The sequence below is a fragment of the Convolutriloba macropyga genome, chromosome 15 (genome assembly GCF_964194025.1).
Source record: "Convolutriloba macropyga chromosome 15, txConMacr16.3, whole genome shotgun sequence".
NCBI classification, from domain to species: Eukaryota; Metazoa; Xenacoelomorpha; order Acoela; family Convolutidae; genus Convolutriloba; species Convolutriloba macropyga.
The window spans coordinates 11,424,294-11,441,732 of NC_134482.1; the positions used below are offsets into that span (position 1 = coordinate 11,424,294).

At 36.4% G+C, this 17,439-nt stretch overlaps 3 protein-coding genes across 3 annotated transcripts in view; 1 reads left to right on the forward strand and 2 right to left on the reverse strand.

Moving 5' to 3' along the window:
* Positions 1-6,906, reverse strand: part of LOC142354081 (uncharacterized) — a 7,358-nt gene extending 452 nt beyond the window's left edge. The window contains exons 1-3 of the mRNA XM_075406356.1: positions 6,186-6,906; positions 2,850-3,179; positions 5-140 (exon numbers count right to left, since the gene is read on the reverse strand). Of these exons, the coding sequence (XP_075262471.1) occupies positions 5-140; positions 2,850-3,179; positions 6,186-6,776 (1,057 nt within the window). The 5' untranslated portion in view covers positions 6,777-6,906. The remainder of the gene's footprint in view (positions 1-4; positions 141-2,849; positions 3,180-6,185) is intronic.
* A 3,082-nt stretch (positions 6,907-9,988) lies between these two features.
* Positions 9,989-11,947, reverse strand: LOC142354075 (uncharacterized). The gene is made up of 2 exons (XM_075406351.1): positions 11,689-11,947; positions 9,989-11,543 (listed from the first exon to the last, which is right to left on the reverse strand). Exon 2 carries the CDS (start codon positions 11,455-11,457, stop codon positions 10,039-10,041), a length of 1,419 nt encoding a protein of 472 aa, XP_075262466.1. The 5' UTR covers positions 11,458-11,543; positions 11,689-11,947; the 3' UTR covers positions 9,989-10,038.
* A 4,804-nt stretch (positions 11,948-16,751) lies between these two features.
* LOC142354404 (uncharacterized) overlaps positions 16,752-17,439 on the forward strand; it is a 98,532-nt gene continuing 97,844 nt past the window's right edge. The window contains exon 1 of the mRNA XM_075406687.1: positions 16,752-16,822. The gene's annotated coding sequence lies outside the window, so the exon portion shown is untranslated. The remainder of the gene's footprint in view (positions 16,823-17,439) is intronic.

Consider the following 17,439-nt stretch of genomic DNA (forward strand, 5'->3'; position numbering starts at 1 on the left):
TGACCGAACAATCTCATCTGATCGGCGTACGTTTCTAGGAACACGCTACCCATCAGGTTTCCCAGACTGCGTTGCATCAGGGTCTGTGTCCAGGTAGTGCCAGATCCTGGTATCGTCACCAAACCCACTCGAGACTTCGACTATGTTCCACAGATTTCATAAAAGGACCTTTCAAAAACTTGTTTCCGAATAGTATAGGTCAATAAATGCCCAGCTCTAGGCACAGACTGATAAATTAACTTTAAAATTCTACTGGAGGGGGCCAATGTTCACTATAATTACACGATCCAGCAACTAGTTAAAGGCCATAGCTAAAGTCTATTCATGGGTCCAGCTAGGGTCTTTTCATAACCAATTACATTCGAGCAAGGTCTTTTCATGGGTCCGCCACTAGTCTTGTCTTAAGAAACTGTTCAACTCTTAAGATAAAGAAGTAATGGCAGCTAAAGTATATTACCATTATAGTTGATTGAGTAACGCCAGGTAGCTTAAGGGTAATTGTCCTATTCCCCTTTGTCATGACAAAAATTTTGTGTTATACAGTTTTTTTTCTTCAAAAATTATCAAAAATCTTTTTTAAAACATAGCAGGTTTTTGAGGGATGTGTTGTACTCCAGAATTGTAAAAGATGAAGAGGCTTATATGTTGACTGCATTATAAGCAATAGTGAGCAAAAAAGTTGAACGTAAAATTTTCGTGGCAAACAACCAAACTTATGAAAACACTGATGGTTTAGCGATGGACCTGATGGACCTTAAATCGATTTTGTTGGTTATGAAAAGACTATTGGTGGACCCATAAAAATACTTTAACTCGATTTTGTTGGATATGAAAAGACTAATGGTGGACCCATGAAAAGAGTTCGTTCCACATGAACTGATTATGAAAAGCCTAAAGATGGACCCATAAATAGACCATGCTCGACTTTAATTGGTTGTGAAAAACTCTATTTGCGTCCATAGAAAGTCCTTGGCTGGACTAAATTCATTTTTGCAAACATTGGTTCAATTTAACGGCTTTTTGAAAAAATTTGGATCCAACTAAACTCCTTTGTTCACTTTTTGATTCCAGCTAAAGTCTCATGAGAAAAATTTTAGTAGAGCTAAAGTCCAGCATGTCTTAAAGTCCAGCTAAAGTCTTTTAGTGCCTCAAATGTGTCAAGTATGGTCTTTTCATAGTATATTTTTGTCTATCATTGTCTTTTCATAAGTCTGTACCTAGACCTGGTTATGGTCAGTTTTTTTTTAATTAATATTGTCCTTATTTATTTTTACGACTTGAATTATATTTGACTTCAGTTTCCTTTTTTGGAACAGAAAATTTGGTTCATTTATTTGTTTGTATTCTTTGTTGTTGATTGTCTAAGCATAAGCTCTCCTAAGATTTTTATGTCACAGAATTGATGTATGGATCTTTTCAAGCGTTAAAAAAATATATGTTTCCTATTCCTGCAATTTGCAATGACGGCTGATTTACACTTGAAGTGGAATGTTGCTTTTTTCAGGAACGAAAAACAAAATTTGGCAAGCAAAACATGCTTTAACCAAAATCTCTAGAAAAGAGACTTTTGGAAAATTTATTGATTCAAACATTTATCGCACATTTTTTTGCCTCTTTTTTACTAAGACCGCTTTTGTAGAACCATAAAAAGAACAAAAAGCTCCGTTTGTTATAGAAACAAAGGTCTTAATAAGAGTCTATTTTCGATTAAAGTAAAGCAGAAAACATGTTTAAATTAAACGCAAAAATATGGCAATTTATTTTGAATGGAGGATTTAGAAAATCAATTATGGGAGAGATACAGCTGTAGAGTACTCGAACAAGGATTTTTTCATTATTAATTTGACAAAATTAAGTGGCAAGCTACCTCTGACTGCAACCAACTTCGTTGTAAATAAGGGGTAACCAAATTTACACCATGCGAGCAGATTTTTCGAACGAACAATATAATTGATTCGTGTGTTTCTCAAAGATTAATTTGTCTTGGTCTTTATTTGGTTTTAGACCTCTTTCAAAATGATTCCAGAGAAAATGGGTAGGTTTAAAGCACTGAGGCGAACCGAGGTTTAGATGCGCGACACGAAACGGCTCTGATCAGACCATTTGGGTCGCACTCTGGTGGCGTGGTGCGACCCAAAATACTTGGTCTGGGAATCACCTGAGTCGCACGATGGTCTAGACAATGGTTGCACTACGGTCTGATCAGAGGGCACAGTTGCACTATAGTCTGATCATAGGTCGCACGAAAGTCTGGACAATGGTTTTTTAGCACTGTTTTTGATGACGCAAAAGAAAAATTGCAGGCACGTCAAAATAATGTTTTGTTAAAATTGTTATGGATTAGTTTTGTCCTCACCTTACAAGAAAAACTAAAATATTCAATTTTAAGTTGAGTAGTATATAGGTTTGAATTGAATAATTTAAACAAATTAAAACGGATTGTAACATGTATTCAGGAATGGTCTGATCATAGGACAATGTTTGGCGTCTGGTCTGATCAGAGGGAGCGTTGGTCACACTACAGTCGCACGAAATATTTGGGTCGCACGATAGCCACATACGTTCTTGATCAAGAGAACCCAGCTTAAGGTCCCAAACCCAAGCCACCAGACTTGCTCAGACTCTAATCAGGCTTTCGTCACTGATCAGACGTTCATGCTAACAGTGGTCCAGACTACCTTGCGACCCTTTCCCGACTGCCTATAATTTGAACCGCAGGGTGACCCCTGTGTGCGGCCCAAGTTGGTCTGATCAGAGGTAGCTTGGGTCTGGGACCTTAACCAGGGAAAGATATTGGTCGAACAGCAGCCACCGAAGATAACAAAATATGCAAATAGAGGTCCCTTTACATCAATATCCTGCGCGAAACTCGCATAGTAGCATTGTTTTGTGCCAAATTCAGTTGCAAAAATCGACCCGTTTAAACACTCGCCTGAGTCATCAATTGAAAAATCTGTTTGTTCAACCAGGCTATAAAAAGATTTCACACACGCACACATTTCATTCAGGTTATCTGGGCTGATTAGGGTTACGGCGGCTGAGAACATTTGTATGTCGCAAAATCGTTTGCAATAACCTTCCAAGGTGGTGTAGGGTTCTAGCCAATTAGGGAACGTCTGCAAGACATCGAAATTTGAATTGGACTTGTTGTAGGCTGTTCGATAGCAGCCGAGAAAGTCCTAAAACACGACAAACTGTTTCATTTTTTCAAAATCAATGTTTGTTCCTACAAAGTGCCAAAATTCTGGTCGCAAATGCTCAAGTCAATTTCGTTGCACATTTTGACGACATATTTAAATTGGTTGGGTTTTAATTTAGGGTTAAACAGCAGTTCCTGCCGAGAACAACTTAATGTCTATTTGAGGAAATTTTTGTTCACGAAACAATTATTTATTCGATTTTTTCACCAATGTTATGAGCTTTATTATCTTGATGTTATGAATTTGATTTTCAATAGTTTAAAAGGCTTTTTTAGTTTGAGGTGCTAAGCATTTGCAATTAACTGTTTCAGTTCTCTAATTAGTTTTCATCGTGTTTTACGAGTCAATTTTTTTTTAATAGAGCAACTCTACTAACTTTGTCTAATGCCCTATCAATCCGCATAGCAGAGAGGTACTACTTTTCCAGACTTTGGAATTTTTCTCCCTATATAAAAACAGTTAATTTTTAATCCTATGAAGACAATGTTCAGCATAAGGACTGTTTCAGCTGGAGATATTGACAACTTATTTACAGTTTCTTCTCAATTCAATTTTGGGGCGAGCAATTGTTTTTTGATTAATGGGATGTCAACATGTGTCCGCAGAACAATTTTGACATACTAATTGAAGTGACGTCGTCCAACTCTCACAATGTTTATTCAAACTTTTTTGTTTCCCATTATTTAACATCTTTTGTAGTTAGTATGTGTTTTTTTGTTAAGTTATCTATTGAAAAGTGTTCAATGTTGTTATCTGCGTAGCTAAATGACAGCAAAAGTTCCTTTCAGTTGTTCAATATTGATTTTCAGATTTTGCGTAAAGTTGCGTAAGGTTCAAGATTGCGTAAAGTGAGATTCAGGTTTGGAAGAGTAGTTTGGAAAAACTACAATTCAAAAAGATTTAAAGAATTTGGATTTGAAAATGCTGCTTCAAAAAATGAGATCTTGCTCAAATTTTCTTTGCAAATGGTTTTTTTAAAGCTTCAGTATATACATTTGGCGCTAGAACCGACTATTATTTTTGAAGTTCTGCAATATTTGAGGCAGAAAAGGACTTGGTATGAAAAAAAACTCAAGCAAGCAAAAACAACAACCTGCAGGCTTAATTTGGGATTGCTTGTAATTTGTTATTCGTTTAACGAATAAAAAAATGTTGTTCTGTTAAAAGTTTTTGTTTGGCAGGTATTCACCTCTAAGCTCTTAAAAGTCCTGTCTTTGTTTCAACAAGTAGAAAAATGATGAAATTTGAAACAACCCTTAAATTATGTCTTAATTGTTGACATCTTTTTAAATCAATTACCAAAATCCCAGACCCTTCATCCCATCCCAATGCCAATCCCATACCAAAAACTGGTTCGATCTTCCCACTTTGTTCTGATTTCAGCAGTTTGTAATTTTCTCATTATGTATCTTTTCACATCGCAAAACATTTCCAGATGTGATTGATTTTTTGTAATTTACTTTTTTGTTTTTTTATGCTTCTGAGCGCTCTCAATATAATTAAATTTGTAGAGACAATTGATGTTGTAGCCTTAGGGCTGTCTTTCAGCCAAACTTTTTGTTTTGTTTTTGGTAATTTTCCATAAAAACAATATCTAGCGTTTTTTATTGGTAAATTTCTTTTATTGTGATCAAGCCGGTTGACGCTTTGAAGTTTTTCTGTTAATTTTTAACGATACAGATTAAAATGTTTAGAAGTTTTGGGCGATTATAGTACAAACATAGCTCATATTTGTTTACGATATTCCTCCCAAAGGTTTAAGGAAAAAATCTTCGTCAAATTCAACAACAATTGATTACCTTATTCAATTTTGACCACTTAATTGAAACCATTTTGAACAACTTGCAAGTTTGCTTCTCAAATTCATCGGTTATTTTCATTCGTACACAAACACCAGCCAAGGACAAACTCCAAGGATTCATCTTTCATTGTCGAATGTTTAAATCCTTTTCCTATACAAAACAATAAACGATCTTCAGGAACCAAGAAAACTACCTTTGTTTCTGGCAAAAATTTATTGGAAACAATTAGCTTTGCCCAAATAATCATTTTCAGCGACCAAATTTATAAAAACAAATAGTTGAGAATATTATCTTCGGATTTATAAATTTTATGAACAGTTTTGGGAACGTCAGTAGTTGATAAAAAATTTTTTATTCTGAATGATAAAAAAAGTTTTACCCATAATTTTTTTGTTAAAGGTTTTAATATTTATTGAGCGATAGCTACACTTTGTACATAAAATTTTTGTTCAGATTTTGTAGAACCTTTTAGAGATGTGATTATATTGTTAAATTTGGCATCTCTTGAAAAAAAAATGCATTTTCTCTTACTCTTAACATAAAAGGGAAGATTTCACGCAGTTCAGCTGAAAAATTTGTTTTTGTCAAAGGAATACTCATTTGTCTAGTTGTATGGCAATCATCAATTTTCACTTTTAGAGCTGTAGTCTTCAGATTTTTTTTAGCGCTCACTGTTTTAGTTCTTTATTTGGTGTGACTTAAGTTAGGTAAAAACTGCTACATTGTGAATTGAAAATAACCAAAAATAGGACAATTTTAATAATACCATATTTCGTGAAAAATTTGTAACTACAAAAGGGTCCGTAAGCTTTTCATGGCATTTCATTGTAAGCAAGGCATTATAAATGTAAATTAAAAATTTTTGACATTTCATGCACAGAAACGTTGTTTTGGATTTTCAGCTGGACCTTCGGACTGTTCACCAGCCAAACTCAAACATTTTTGCTTTATGTTATTTAAGTTTCCATAAAATCCGCGTCTGGCGTTTTTTGATTGGTAAATTTCTTTTATAGTGTTCAAGCCTGCTGACGCTTTGAAATTCTTCTGTTATACGCTAATATTACAACCTAAAAATTTTAGATATTTTGTGCGATTATAGTAAAAATATAGCGTATATTTTTTAATCAGGATTGCGCCCAAAAGTTATAGCAAATACTGTGCATCAAAATCAACAATTTTTTACCTTATTTGATTTAGACCAGTTAATTGGCACCATTTTGAACAACTTGCAAGTTTGGCTCTCAACTTCAGCACTTGACGACTCTCTCTTGGTTTCATTCGTACACAAACACCACCCATTGACAGATTCTAGTGATTCATCTTTGATTATCGCATGGTTAAACCCTCTCCCGACACAAAACAATAAACAATCTTCGGGAACTAGGAAAACAACCCGAGTTTCTGGGATAAAATTTTGCGGGTAACAGAAAGATTTGCCCAAATAATCAATTTCAGCGACCAATTTCAAAACTGTAGAATTTAGAATATTTTCTTCGGAAGTTGAAGTTTTATTAACAATTTTTGGATATTTAGTGGTGGACAATGAAATTTGTAATTTCTTTGTGATTTCTTTGGGATTTTCATCTGGCTTATAATATTTATAATCAGAAGACAACTTTTCAAGTTGCTTTAATATGTCTCGGTTTTGAGTTCGAGCAGTTAAAATAATTTCGAAGTCATTATTCACAAAAGGGGGGCCCGAATAGAGAAAAGTGAAAGTAACTAGTATAAAAAATAGCAGGATTAAATTTGGATTTCTAAATTTAGTTTCCATTTACGAGAGCTGCAACTTTCCTTAATTCAGCCCACCTACAATGCAACTTTCCTATAACTACAAGCTGTTACATTGCAACTACTTTGGCTGTAAATTAACTAAAATTGCAATTAAAATTGAGTGGAATTAATTAATTATCAAAAGTATGACTTTTTAATTAATTTATAGCTTCGATTACTCTGCGAAAGTAAAGACTTAAAGACCTATGCTTCAATTGAGCTCAAGTTGTTTTGTGTATATTTTGCGGTGCTAATTTGGTCTTTCATGGTTAAATGTAATTAAATAGCCACCTTTTGTTCACTCGTCCAAATTAGAGCAAAAAAAGCATTTGGGGGCGAAGACTAATATTAAGATGCAGATGAAAACAGCTACGTTGATAATAGTGATTTAAAATATCTTTAAGTGTGACTAATTTTTGAGATAGTTTTGTCCCATTTTTGACCCCAATATACCACTCGTAGCAAAAAAAATCTTAGAGAAAACTATTTAAAATTTTAGTTATGAGGGATAATGTATCCGGTTTTCTGCAAAAATGTATTCAATTTTTTTTTTGAAAAAAATCTAAAACCCCAAAAATACTTTAGCTGAACTTTTCAATAACAGCAGCCCAGTGCCTCCACAAGAAATTCCGCAACATCTTGTAACCACAATATCTGGTTACAAAGCTTCGATTCTCAGTATAAGCCGCAAATTTATTTTTCCACAAAAGAAATATAAATTTTCTGATAGATTAGCTACCTAGAACAACTCTTACAACTCCAAGTGTCAAAGTTTTGTCAAAAAAATGCGTTCAATAACGGTCAAAAAATTACCGAACAGCACTCTTTTGGAGATGAATGCGTCGAGAGCGGTGAATTCTTCTATTTGCGCCACCTGTTACGTACTTCTAAGCTTTCTCTTTTGAATTTAAATTAGATTCACACAAATTTATGGAAATATAACTGCTGAATTTTGGTAAGAGTAGCGGTTTCGAAAGCAATGACTTTTTGTAAGGTTAGAAATTTTACCACTAAAATTTTTATATTCGCCACTTAGTTAGTAAGGATATATATTTCACCACTACCAACAGGTGATTAAAAATTTTACCGCTAAAACTAACAAATCACAAAAAATTTACCGGGAAAATGCTTGCTGCTATATTTTAACGGCGATTTGATGTTAAATATTATCAGTTTAGGTGAAACTTTTATTTTCAAGGTTTTAACCAAAATGGCTAAAAACTGCGATTCTTACATCGATTTACCTAATTCACCTCAATTCATACATTTTAGCTTTGTTTCAGCATTGACAACATGACCCGGATTATATTGATTCCAGAAAAATTAAGTAAACTATGAATCATATCTTGAAATTTTACTCGCAGTATTCCACTTGTAGAAACGACTTAATGCGTGGCGTTAGTGTGACAAACTTCATGCAACATAAGAAAGCTGATTTTAAGTAGAAAATCATTAATATTTTTGTTGTTTTATCTTTATATCTAGTTGATCTGCTACTGTTCTAAGCCAGTGCTCTTTATGAAGAACTTCGTGTTTGATATGAGCCAAGGCAGAATTACCTAATGAACCTGGACGACAGTAAAGGTATTTCATAAAAACTAAAAAAGCATCGTTCGGTATCACATATTTTTGGATACTCCTCTTTGTAAGAAAAACACTTAACTACCCTGAAACTCCTAGATTTTCTAACTTGTTGATGTTATTCTCTCTGTAGAACGACTTTAAAGCTAATAAATCTGTGTTAAAGAATTGTATATAAAATCACCTGAAATTCAAGTTGTTTTTTTTGCGTGGGAAACTTTTGACATTGGACCCATTTGGAGGGAAATTAAGTTATGAATTTGAGGCTGCTGACTTGCAATTTCAGCCAGAGGTACTTCGTGTAAAAACAAAGGTATCAAAATTTTGCTATCCTCCGTTAACATTTTTATAAGTCCTTAAATAATCCCTACATAACCTAAGAGTGTCCTGCAACAGCATTCATGTATTTTACGTGCACTAAGAAAAATTTAAAATAACGTCCCTGTATAAATTTCTTTAAACTGGGAAACAGCAGACTCAAATTATCGGAAATTGAATTTTCAACATTCTAAAACTTCCAACAAATGTTTCTCTAAGCCACGATAAAGCTTTATAATACTTTTTTTAATCTGCTAATGTTGCTCTCAACCTTGCTTATTAGTGCTTTTCAAGTTATAAATTTCTTTATAAATTTCTTTAAACTGGGAAACAGCAGACTCAAATTATCGGAAATTGAATTTTCAACATTCTAAAACTTCCAACAAATGTTTCTCTAAGCCACGATAAAGCTTTATAATACTTTTTTAATCTGCTAATGTTGCTCTCAACCTTGCTTATAAGTGCTTTTCAAGTTATAAAACCTTGTATATCTTGAACTGCTCTTTTTATCTTACCATGGTCTTCAAGCAAAAAATTAGAATATGAGAAAAAATCATTTATACTTACTGGATTTCGAAATTAGCTAAAATTGGTTTTAAAAATACGGTAAATTAGTCAATCAGATCAAGCTCTATCCGATATCAGCATATAAAAACTGATAATGTCCCATATGTTCAATCCGAAGGCAAATTAATTTCAATTGACCGAAAAGAGTGGCCATGACTGGTATCTTTAGGTGATAGCAAAATTTTTTTTCATTTTATCATTTGAACTTTGGAGAAGTGTTCGCGCTTTCGTGTGCTCCTTTTTTCACTTTGGACAGTTTCATAAACACGCCACAGTAAGTTGCGGCGTTTTTTTCGTGACGAAAGGAAAGCAACCCAACTATAAAAGTGTGCTGAACACTTGACCCAAGACATCGCGAGTCTTCGCCAAAACTTCCTCAAGACTTGTCAAGTCTTGACGAAAACTTGCTTTTGACTTGTCAAGGGATCTATTCTGTTTCCCCCCCCCCAGCTTAGTGAGCATAAACCTTTTATGACCCCCAGGCGCACGTGCTATTTTCTTACATAGTAACGTGCTATATAACAACATATAATTTACAATTTGTAACTGGGGGTCATAAACAACACTGGGGGGACAAAATAGATCGCTGTCAGGTCTTGTCCAAAACTTCTCAAGACTTTCAAAGAATTTAAGAATTGATTTGAGATGTGCCAAGTCTAAAAGGTGACATGATCAGAGCTCTGATTCAGTACTCATGCATCACTTGCATTTTCACTGCATCAGTTCTGATTAAAACTTGACTTTCAGTCTGGGAAAACAAAACAATTTTTTTTCCAATATTTGCGATGTGCCGAAACTTAGTTAAAAGATGACTGGTCCGGCATAACTGAAATAGCAGCCGAAGACTCTGGACTCCGCTCCAAAACCAAGTTTTGCAACTGGTCAATAATACCTTCTAGGTCCTCTTTATCCTCTTCTGACATAATGGGTTCCCTTGTGTCGTACGGGTTGTCAGTCAAAGCCATAAATTGAACTACATCTTTGTTAGTATGGTCAAAATTCTGAGCCCGAGCCATAGCTTGAAGTTTGCCGTACTTCATTATTAAAGTATCGCAAATTTCAGTTTCTTCTTTTAGAATTGACCGCTCTTTCATCAACTTTTCTATCAGGTTTTTCAAATGTGTGCTTGTTTTTTCGCACAGTTTTGATTGGTAGTCAATTTCGACCAATCGCTCGTCTAAGTTAAATTTGTCCAATCGCTCTGCAAACTCTTTCTGCTTCATAAACTCAATGAAAACAACATCATGATGGCGTTCTGAGTTCCCAGTATGACCCAATTTCCAGCATAGCTTGCAAATATCCAAGTTACAGGCGTGACAATGGAATAAAATGTCGTGTTCCACGTGTACTGGGCATCTTTTGGGTTTTCTCCGAACTTTTTGACCCTTTCCGCCTCCCGGTTGCTGCGGCCCCCCACCCGGTGGTTCCTGACTTCCGCCTGGTGGTTCTTTTATTCCACCTGGGGGCTGTTTAATTCCACCTGGGGTTTCCTGGCTTCCACCCGGAATTTGACTACCACCCGACTTTGTTCCAGGGATTTCTTTACCGCCCGGATCTTTTCCAAATTCTGAGTTGCCTTTTGTTTTGTCTTGAAAATTCTGACTTCCAGGCGGTCTCTGGGTACCTCCTTTAATGGATGATCCTGGAACAGGGTTTTGCGTTTGTTGACCGCCGGAAATTTTGGATCCCGGCCCTGGTTCTGGATATGATGGAGGCTGGCTGCCTTTAGATTGTCTCGGAACCTTCGACGCACCTGAACTTTTGCCTGCTGTAATAATTTTACTCTCAGGTGGGACCTCCGACTGGCCTTTCGTAGGCCGTGTATTAGATCTTTCCTGTTGGAAAAAGGAGGAATCCTTTTGCTCGGATCCTATTTGACCACTTTGAAGTTCCTGTGGTGTCTCCGATTTCTGACTAGGTCTTGATTCCGGCCATGTCGGGTTTTCACTTTTCCTGAACCCTTGACTCGGAGATTGGCCAAGTGATGCGGGCCCGGATGGTTTTTGAGACGACTGAGCCTTGGGACCTGTTTGGACTGTCCCCAACGTCTGGTTCCGGCTGGGTTCTAAAGATCCGGTCTGGGTTCCGGAACCCGATGCGACCTTGGAAGGGTTCTGAGAAGGTTTGGCAGTACTGGCATTCAACTGTGATTCGTTATTCTCGCTTGTTCGCTCCGATGATCGTCGCCTCTTTCTAGCACCATCGCGCTCGCTCATCGTAGTTATAACTTAACGGGTTATAAATAAAAACTAGGGTAATAATGACTGTTTGTTCTTGATTGCCTCTTGGAATGTTGCGTCACCTGAAAAGACAATTTTAGACTTGGTTTTTGATCGTTTTCGTCTTGTTCGCGTATAATTGTTTTCGAAGCATGTGCTATATTGTTAAATCTAGTTTAAAAACCATCAAAAATAAATTTAAAAAAATATAATTTGATTAGCACTAACCGTGCTCATATGTTTTCTTTCTCTTGGTAAGAAGCTTCATTGAACGTTGAAATAAATAATGACGTGAAACTGTTGACCGTTTAAAGGTCATTGAGTTTGTTTGTCTTGTTTAGTTACCGAATGTTTACATTTTGATCAGGATGACATTTCTCAATCCATGCTCTCTTCTTCCTTCGTTGGAAGTCAATTTCCAACAACTGTTTTGACTTTTTTTTCACAGTCAAAATGTGCAGAAAGGGAATAGAGCACGTGCTATTTGTGTATTAGTTAGAGAACTACTGCTGCATGTACGATTTGAATTGTGTACCGTTGCAAAGTTGGGACGACACGAAGACGAGTTTAAGCCCGACATTAACCAGGTGGATCTTTTCCGTTTCTGCCGCCCCCTCCCTCCCCCCCCCCCCCCAGCGTAGTGGGCGCATATTATTTGCACCCCCCAGACGCACGTGCCATGTTTTTACATAATGATTTACTATGTAATGGCACGTGACTTGTAACTGGGGGGGGGGGGGGCACAAACGGAATAGATCCAACCAGGTTGAGGTGCCAGACTCCACTCCATCAGGACGACTATTCTCAGACTTACTCCCTTAATCAGACCTTATTGCGAAGCAGAAATAATGCGATCTTCGTGCTACAGTAGCCATCTCTGATCAGACGATGCCAGACCTCAGCGGCATCTGATCAGACCTAAGCGCATTCCTCCAGACTATTCCCTCCGGTCGGACCATTTTCTCATAGAATTTTAGGATCTATTATGTTCTCAGCTCAGTATTTTCTACGCCCCCAATTACAAGTTGTGTTGTTATATAGAACGTTTTCATGTAAAAATAGCACGTACTCCGGAGAAGCGTACCCTGGAGGTGAGACAATAGATCCCAATTTTAAACGCATTTGATGTATGTATAGAAAAGTAATTCAAACTTTAAGCTTTTTGTAGAAAGCATAAGAATAAACTCAATAGAAATTTCATAACCAGATAGCGCTAGTTAAGTCAGATAATTTAGGTCAAGTTAGACAAGTTAATTAGGTGTTTGAAATAAGCGTTTTTTCGTAAAGTGTTATTGTTTTGAAGGCGCCAGAGAGGGTAGTTGAGTGATATCTCTTAAACAAACAAATTGATGAACAAAAGCATATTGAGCTGTCGATATCTTTCGTTTACTTAGCAAAGTTGTATTTGAGCATCAGGCCAAAGTCGAAATGAGGGATTTAAATTTAGAAGAAAGTTAGAGAGCGAACATTTAAAGTGAACTAGATACTTTCATCAAAATTGGAAATTCAATTTGAAATAAATGAAAGTGAGACTTAGAATTTGCAAAATAATGGGCATTCCCAAATCTGTTACCCTCGACTTTTTAAGTTATGTTCATCATTGGAATCTGAAAATTTGTGGGGATGTTCCCCTGATGATTGTCCATACATAATAGGGATGCGCGGCCGGTTACACCTTTTTTGATCTGGGTTATTTAAGTAGAGTTCTGTTTATTTAGAAAAAACAAAAAGACAATTTATCAGTTTTTCGAAATACCACCAAGCGGATGTTTCCCCCCATGGAGGTTATATTAACCGGACGTTTACCAAGTTTTATTGGCATATACACCCAATGGTCCTCTCAGGCTGGTATACCTTTCGGGCCAATCCGACCAGCTAACTCCGAGCTATTAACACCGGAAGTGGTGTGATTTGAAGGTTTTCGATATTTTGAGCAAAAAAAATGACTGTTCGAGTATGATATAAGAGTAACTAAGGGTTGCAATGGGTATTAAGTCCAGAGTAATGTAGCACATGATCATGGGAAGGGTTTAGGAAGTTGTGGGAGAAATTTATTAGCATTTTGAAATAAGAATAGGCAGTTTTCACTAAAAATAGTTAACACTGAAATTGAAATAGTAATTTCTCTAAAAGTTGAAGTCGGATTGACCTGAAATTTGGGGGATAGACTAATTTGGGTACGGGGAACCAATTTTGAGGTCGGATTTGAACCCCCACTAACTTGCACGGAACTAGCGCACGCCCGTGCTGCGGTACGTAAAATCTGAATTGCTCGGTGAGTATTGGCAGTAGCCCTATGATTTTTGGATGTTTAGTGTAACTTTTCAAGGGCTTTTGATTGGTGATATTTTCATTCCTAAACACCGGCCGGAAGTCGGTGCTTCGGGACGACCCGAGTGTCGAGAACCGGAAATTGGCCTTTTTGAGCGGCCGAATCACTTTGAAATGGTATTAATATGATAACCTGAGCTAGTTAGTGAATAACCACCCCGGTCAATTTTGACGAACTCGGATTCTTCGGGTTTCGGCACCCACGACTCGTTAAAAATTTTCAAATTGCAAACGACTCGCAATGGCTGATTCGTTGGTCATGAAACTAGGCAGGCAAGTTGGTGGCACCTTATAGTTACTAGAAAACTTTACCCGAAGACGTTTTGACCACTACTTCGCAAGTTATAAAGTTTCGAAATTTGGGGTCATCCGGGAGGTCGATGAAAAGTGAGCGCGGTCATTGCTCTTGTTCTAGTGGGAGCTAGGCCATGAAGTTTTGTAGGTAGGTGAAAGTATGAAAGAATTTTCCTTGACAATAGTTAGTTTTCAACTTTATCCCTCATTTTGGAAGAATGACCCCTGATTGACTCCTAGAGGTGAAATTTTGGGCTTTTAGGAATATTAGACTTTTCGGCGGTTTTTAACTGGTGAATTGCATGAAATAGTTTCAAAATTGGAAATTACAATTGATCTTTGGTTTAGGGTTGAGTTTAGTTATTTATTCAACACTTGATTTTTGACAGGGATTGATTGCAGCTAATTAATTTTATAGCGGAAATAGAGGTATAAGAACTTTTCAGAGCAATGTTCAATGTTTACTAAGCAAACACTGATTGACATGTCAAGTGCAAATATGAGATAAAGTGGAGTGGATTTGTTTACATAAGAGTCCAAAGGTCGTGTACTTAAGATAAGGAGAATGTTGAACAATGGTTGGTAGCAGTTGAATGACAGAGCTTAATTTGATATTGGTTTGTTTGCTTAGCAAACAAAGCCCTCCTACAGGATGTGACAATTTCAAGTGTAAGTTTCAATGTTTACTTAAGAGATTAAGGTTTGTTTGCTTAAGATAAGAGTGTATTGGTTGAGTATAAATTGAAGTAACACGCAGAGAGAGAGAGAGAGAGAGAGAGACTTTAGAGAATTTTGCGAGAATTCAGAAGTTTGGACACAGTACAGATTTTTGTACAAGCGAGAGAAAATAGTTGGTTTAGTGGGACTAAACTTTGCAAGCTAGTGTGAAAAGCAGGGAAGAGATTCAAAGTGAGACTCAACTCTGGAAGTTTGTAATTGCAAGACCAGTTGGGATACTGTGAGCGGTTTTGATTTCATTCATTTGGGAAGTGAACCGTGTATATTGTTTTTATTATTATTTTAATTACTATTATAAATTGTCTCAAGTTTGTGCATTCCTATGATGTGCAAGTAATTTTCTTACATTTGTTATCCCTATAACTAGAATTGATATTACGACCCCCATTGTGAATTAACTTACTTCAAGGCAATCTAATTTGCAACAGCATACAAGAGTGGAAGAGGGGAAATCGCAGAGTAACAAAGTAACGCTTGCTTCACCAATTCAAAACCTTCGGTTTATTTTATTTGATCGATCTTCTGGGCGACAGAGAAGTCCCCTCATTGTTGAGCCTAGTTAAAAATTCAGAAGACGACACTTTTGATCTGTTTTCAAAAAAGATAGTGTCTCGTTTGTGTAACGGAGAAAAACACTCGTTGAATTTATCATTGATATTTGATTAAATTTCCGTCAATCTTGTCTTTGTGTCAACAAAAGCAGTGCTAACAAAAATGTTGGTAAAACGGAAAAAACGGGTCTTCCAAGCTTAGTGGTCAGATGACCTATAGCCCCCCTCCCCAATCATGGTAAATATGCCATAATGGGGGGCTATATTCTCATGGGGGGAATAATGGGAAAAACCCAAAAAGCTATAAATTGCTCTGTAAATAAGCTTTAACTGAAACTTATTCTCTGACTACCCGGAACCTTGTGCCATGGTAAATCAGTGCTGAAACGCTGTATTCCAATTGAATGTCGTCGATCCAGTACTGATCAGAACTGTATCCTTTAAGAGTATCTTCCTACTCATGATGTGCAGTATAAGTGCCATAGATATTTTGGGTCTTTCCTATGGAAAAACTCGGTATATATCTGTCTGAAAACAAACTGAGCATCCTTGGTTTTCATTCCCATGACGTCCGTAGGAAAATCATGAAAAAGGAAGTTTACGAAAAAAAAATTGAAACTCTGGCCATTTGCAATTGATGCAGTTTTTGAGCCTGACGATGACTTAAAATCTCAAAACGTTTCAAGAGACGTATTAAGATTAGCAAAAACCTGCCAAAACTGGAAGATACATGTTATAACCAGTAAAAAAAACACGCCGAGAGCCTGGAACCTGGCAAATTTGGAACGAATTTGCAGATTTTTTTGGTTTCATTTCAGATTGTAGTTTATATGAAATTTGTAGGAATTGTCTTAGTTTTAGCTAAGCCAAAATAGAAGCAGTACTGGACCGACAGCACACAATTGGAATGCAATGTTTTAGCAATGATATGCCATGGGAATAGAATCCGTGTTGTCATTTCCTTTATAAACGGACTACTCTGACAATAATAATTGGTTTCAATTGATTGTTTAGCATTGTTTGCGGTCAAACGCATCAATTGGCTACCCCAGCAACTTGAGAATGGCACAAAAAGCGCCCAGTGTGTTTTTAGTGAACTGAAAAAAAAACTCTTTTAAAAAATTGTTAACAAAACAATTGATATTACGTAGATTGGGTAATACATCGTCGCATTTTGCTAAAGCTCATTTGTGTGCTAATCTTTTCTATTTAGGCTAGAAGTCCGATATTTGCTTTATACTTAGTCGCCATTATTTTTCCGCTTCCCCAGTCTCAGTCCACATCGAGTACACCATAAAGAGACAATAGACAATAGTGATATCAAATATTTGCAACGAAACGGCGCTGTCGGCAGTATTTTCCTGATTGTTTTGTCTTTCCTATTAGTTAGCCAAAAGCGGCGCTGTTCACAGTCACGGCTAGTTGAGGTGGACATTGTTTCTTTCACGGTTAGTTGATCCTGTGTTTATTCTGCGTAAGTGTGTTTGTAGCTCACTCTCAGACCGTTGATTCAGTATATCCCAGGTTTAATTCAAAAAAACCTAAAGTTTTATTCTTTTTTAAATGAAAAGTCTAAAAACTGACATTAACAAAGTACACTTAAGAGTAAAATTACAAAATTGGAATACTGTGTTTCAGTAGTACTGGTTTACTATGGGACGTTGATCTGGGTGTTATCTTAATCTTGGTCTTTATAGCCATGCGGTTCATGCGGTCCTCATGCTATATTGGATCAGAATTTTCTCTCGTCCATGCCCTTTGATCAGACGACGTGGCAATTGATCAACGTTAGTTCCCTGACTTCTTATGTGAGTCTCAAAAAACTACAAGTCCGAACTAAAGTGCCTAATTAGAGATTGCATTGGTTCATCAACTCAAACTGGTTAATAAATTCATGAAAGGGGAGATCTTTAGTTGAACTAAATCGATAAGCAAAACTGCGTCACATCTCAACTTTTACTTAAAGGAAAACATTTGAACACAAAATGTAGCGCTAAACCAAGTAACTCTCAAATTATATAGTGTAAAATAGCTCACAAAACACAAAATTGATTCCCTAATATCA

Bases quoted from the DNA above. Each gene is read 5' to 3' on its own strand.
- LOC142354075 (XM_075406351.1), bottom strand. From the start codon at position 11,457: ATGAGCGAGCGCGATGGTGCTAGAAAGAGGCGACGATCATCGGAGCGA.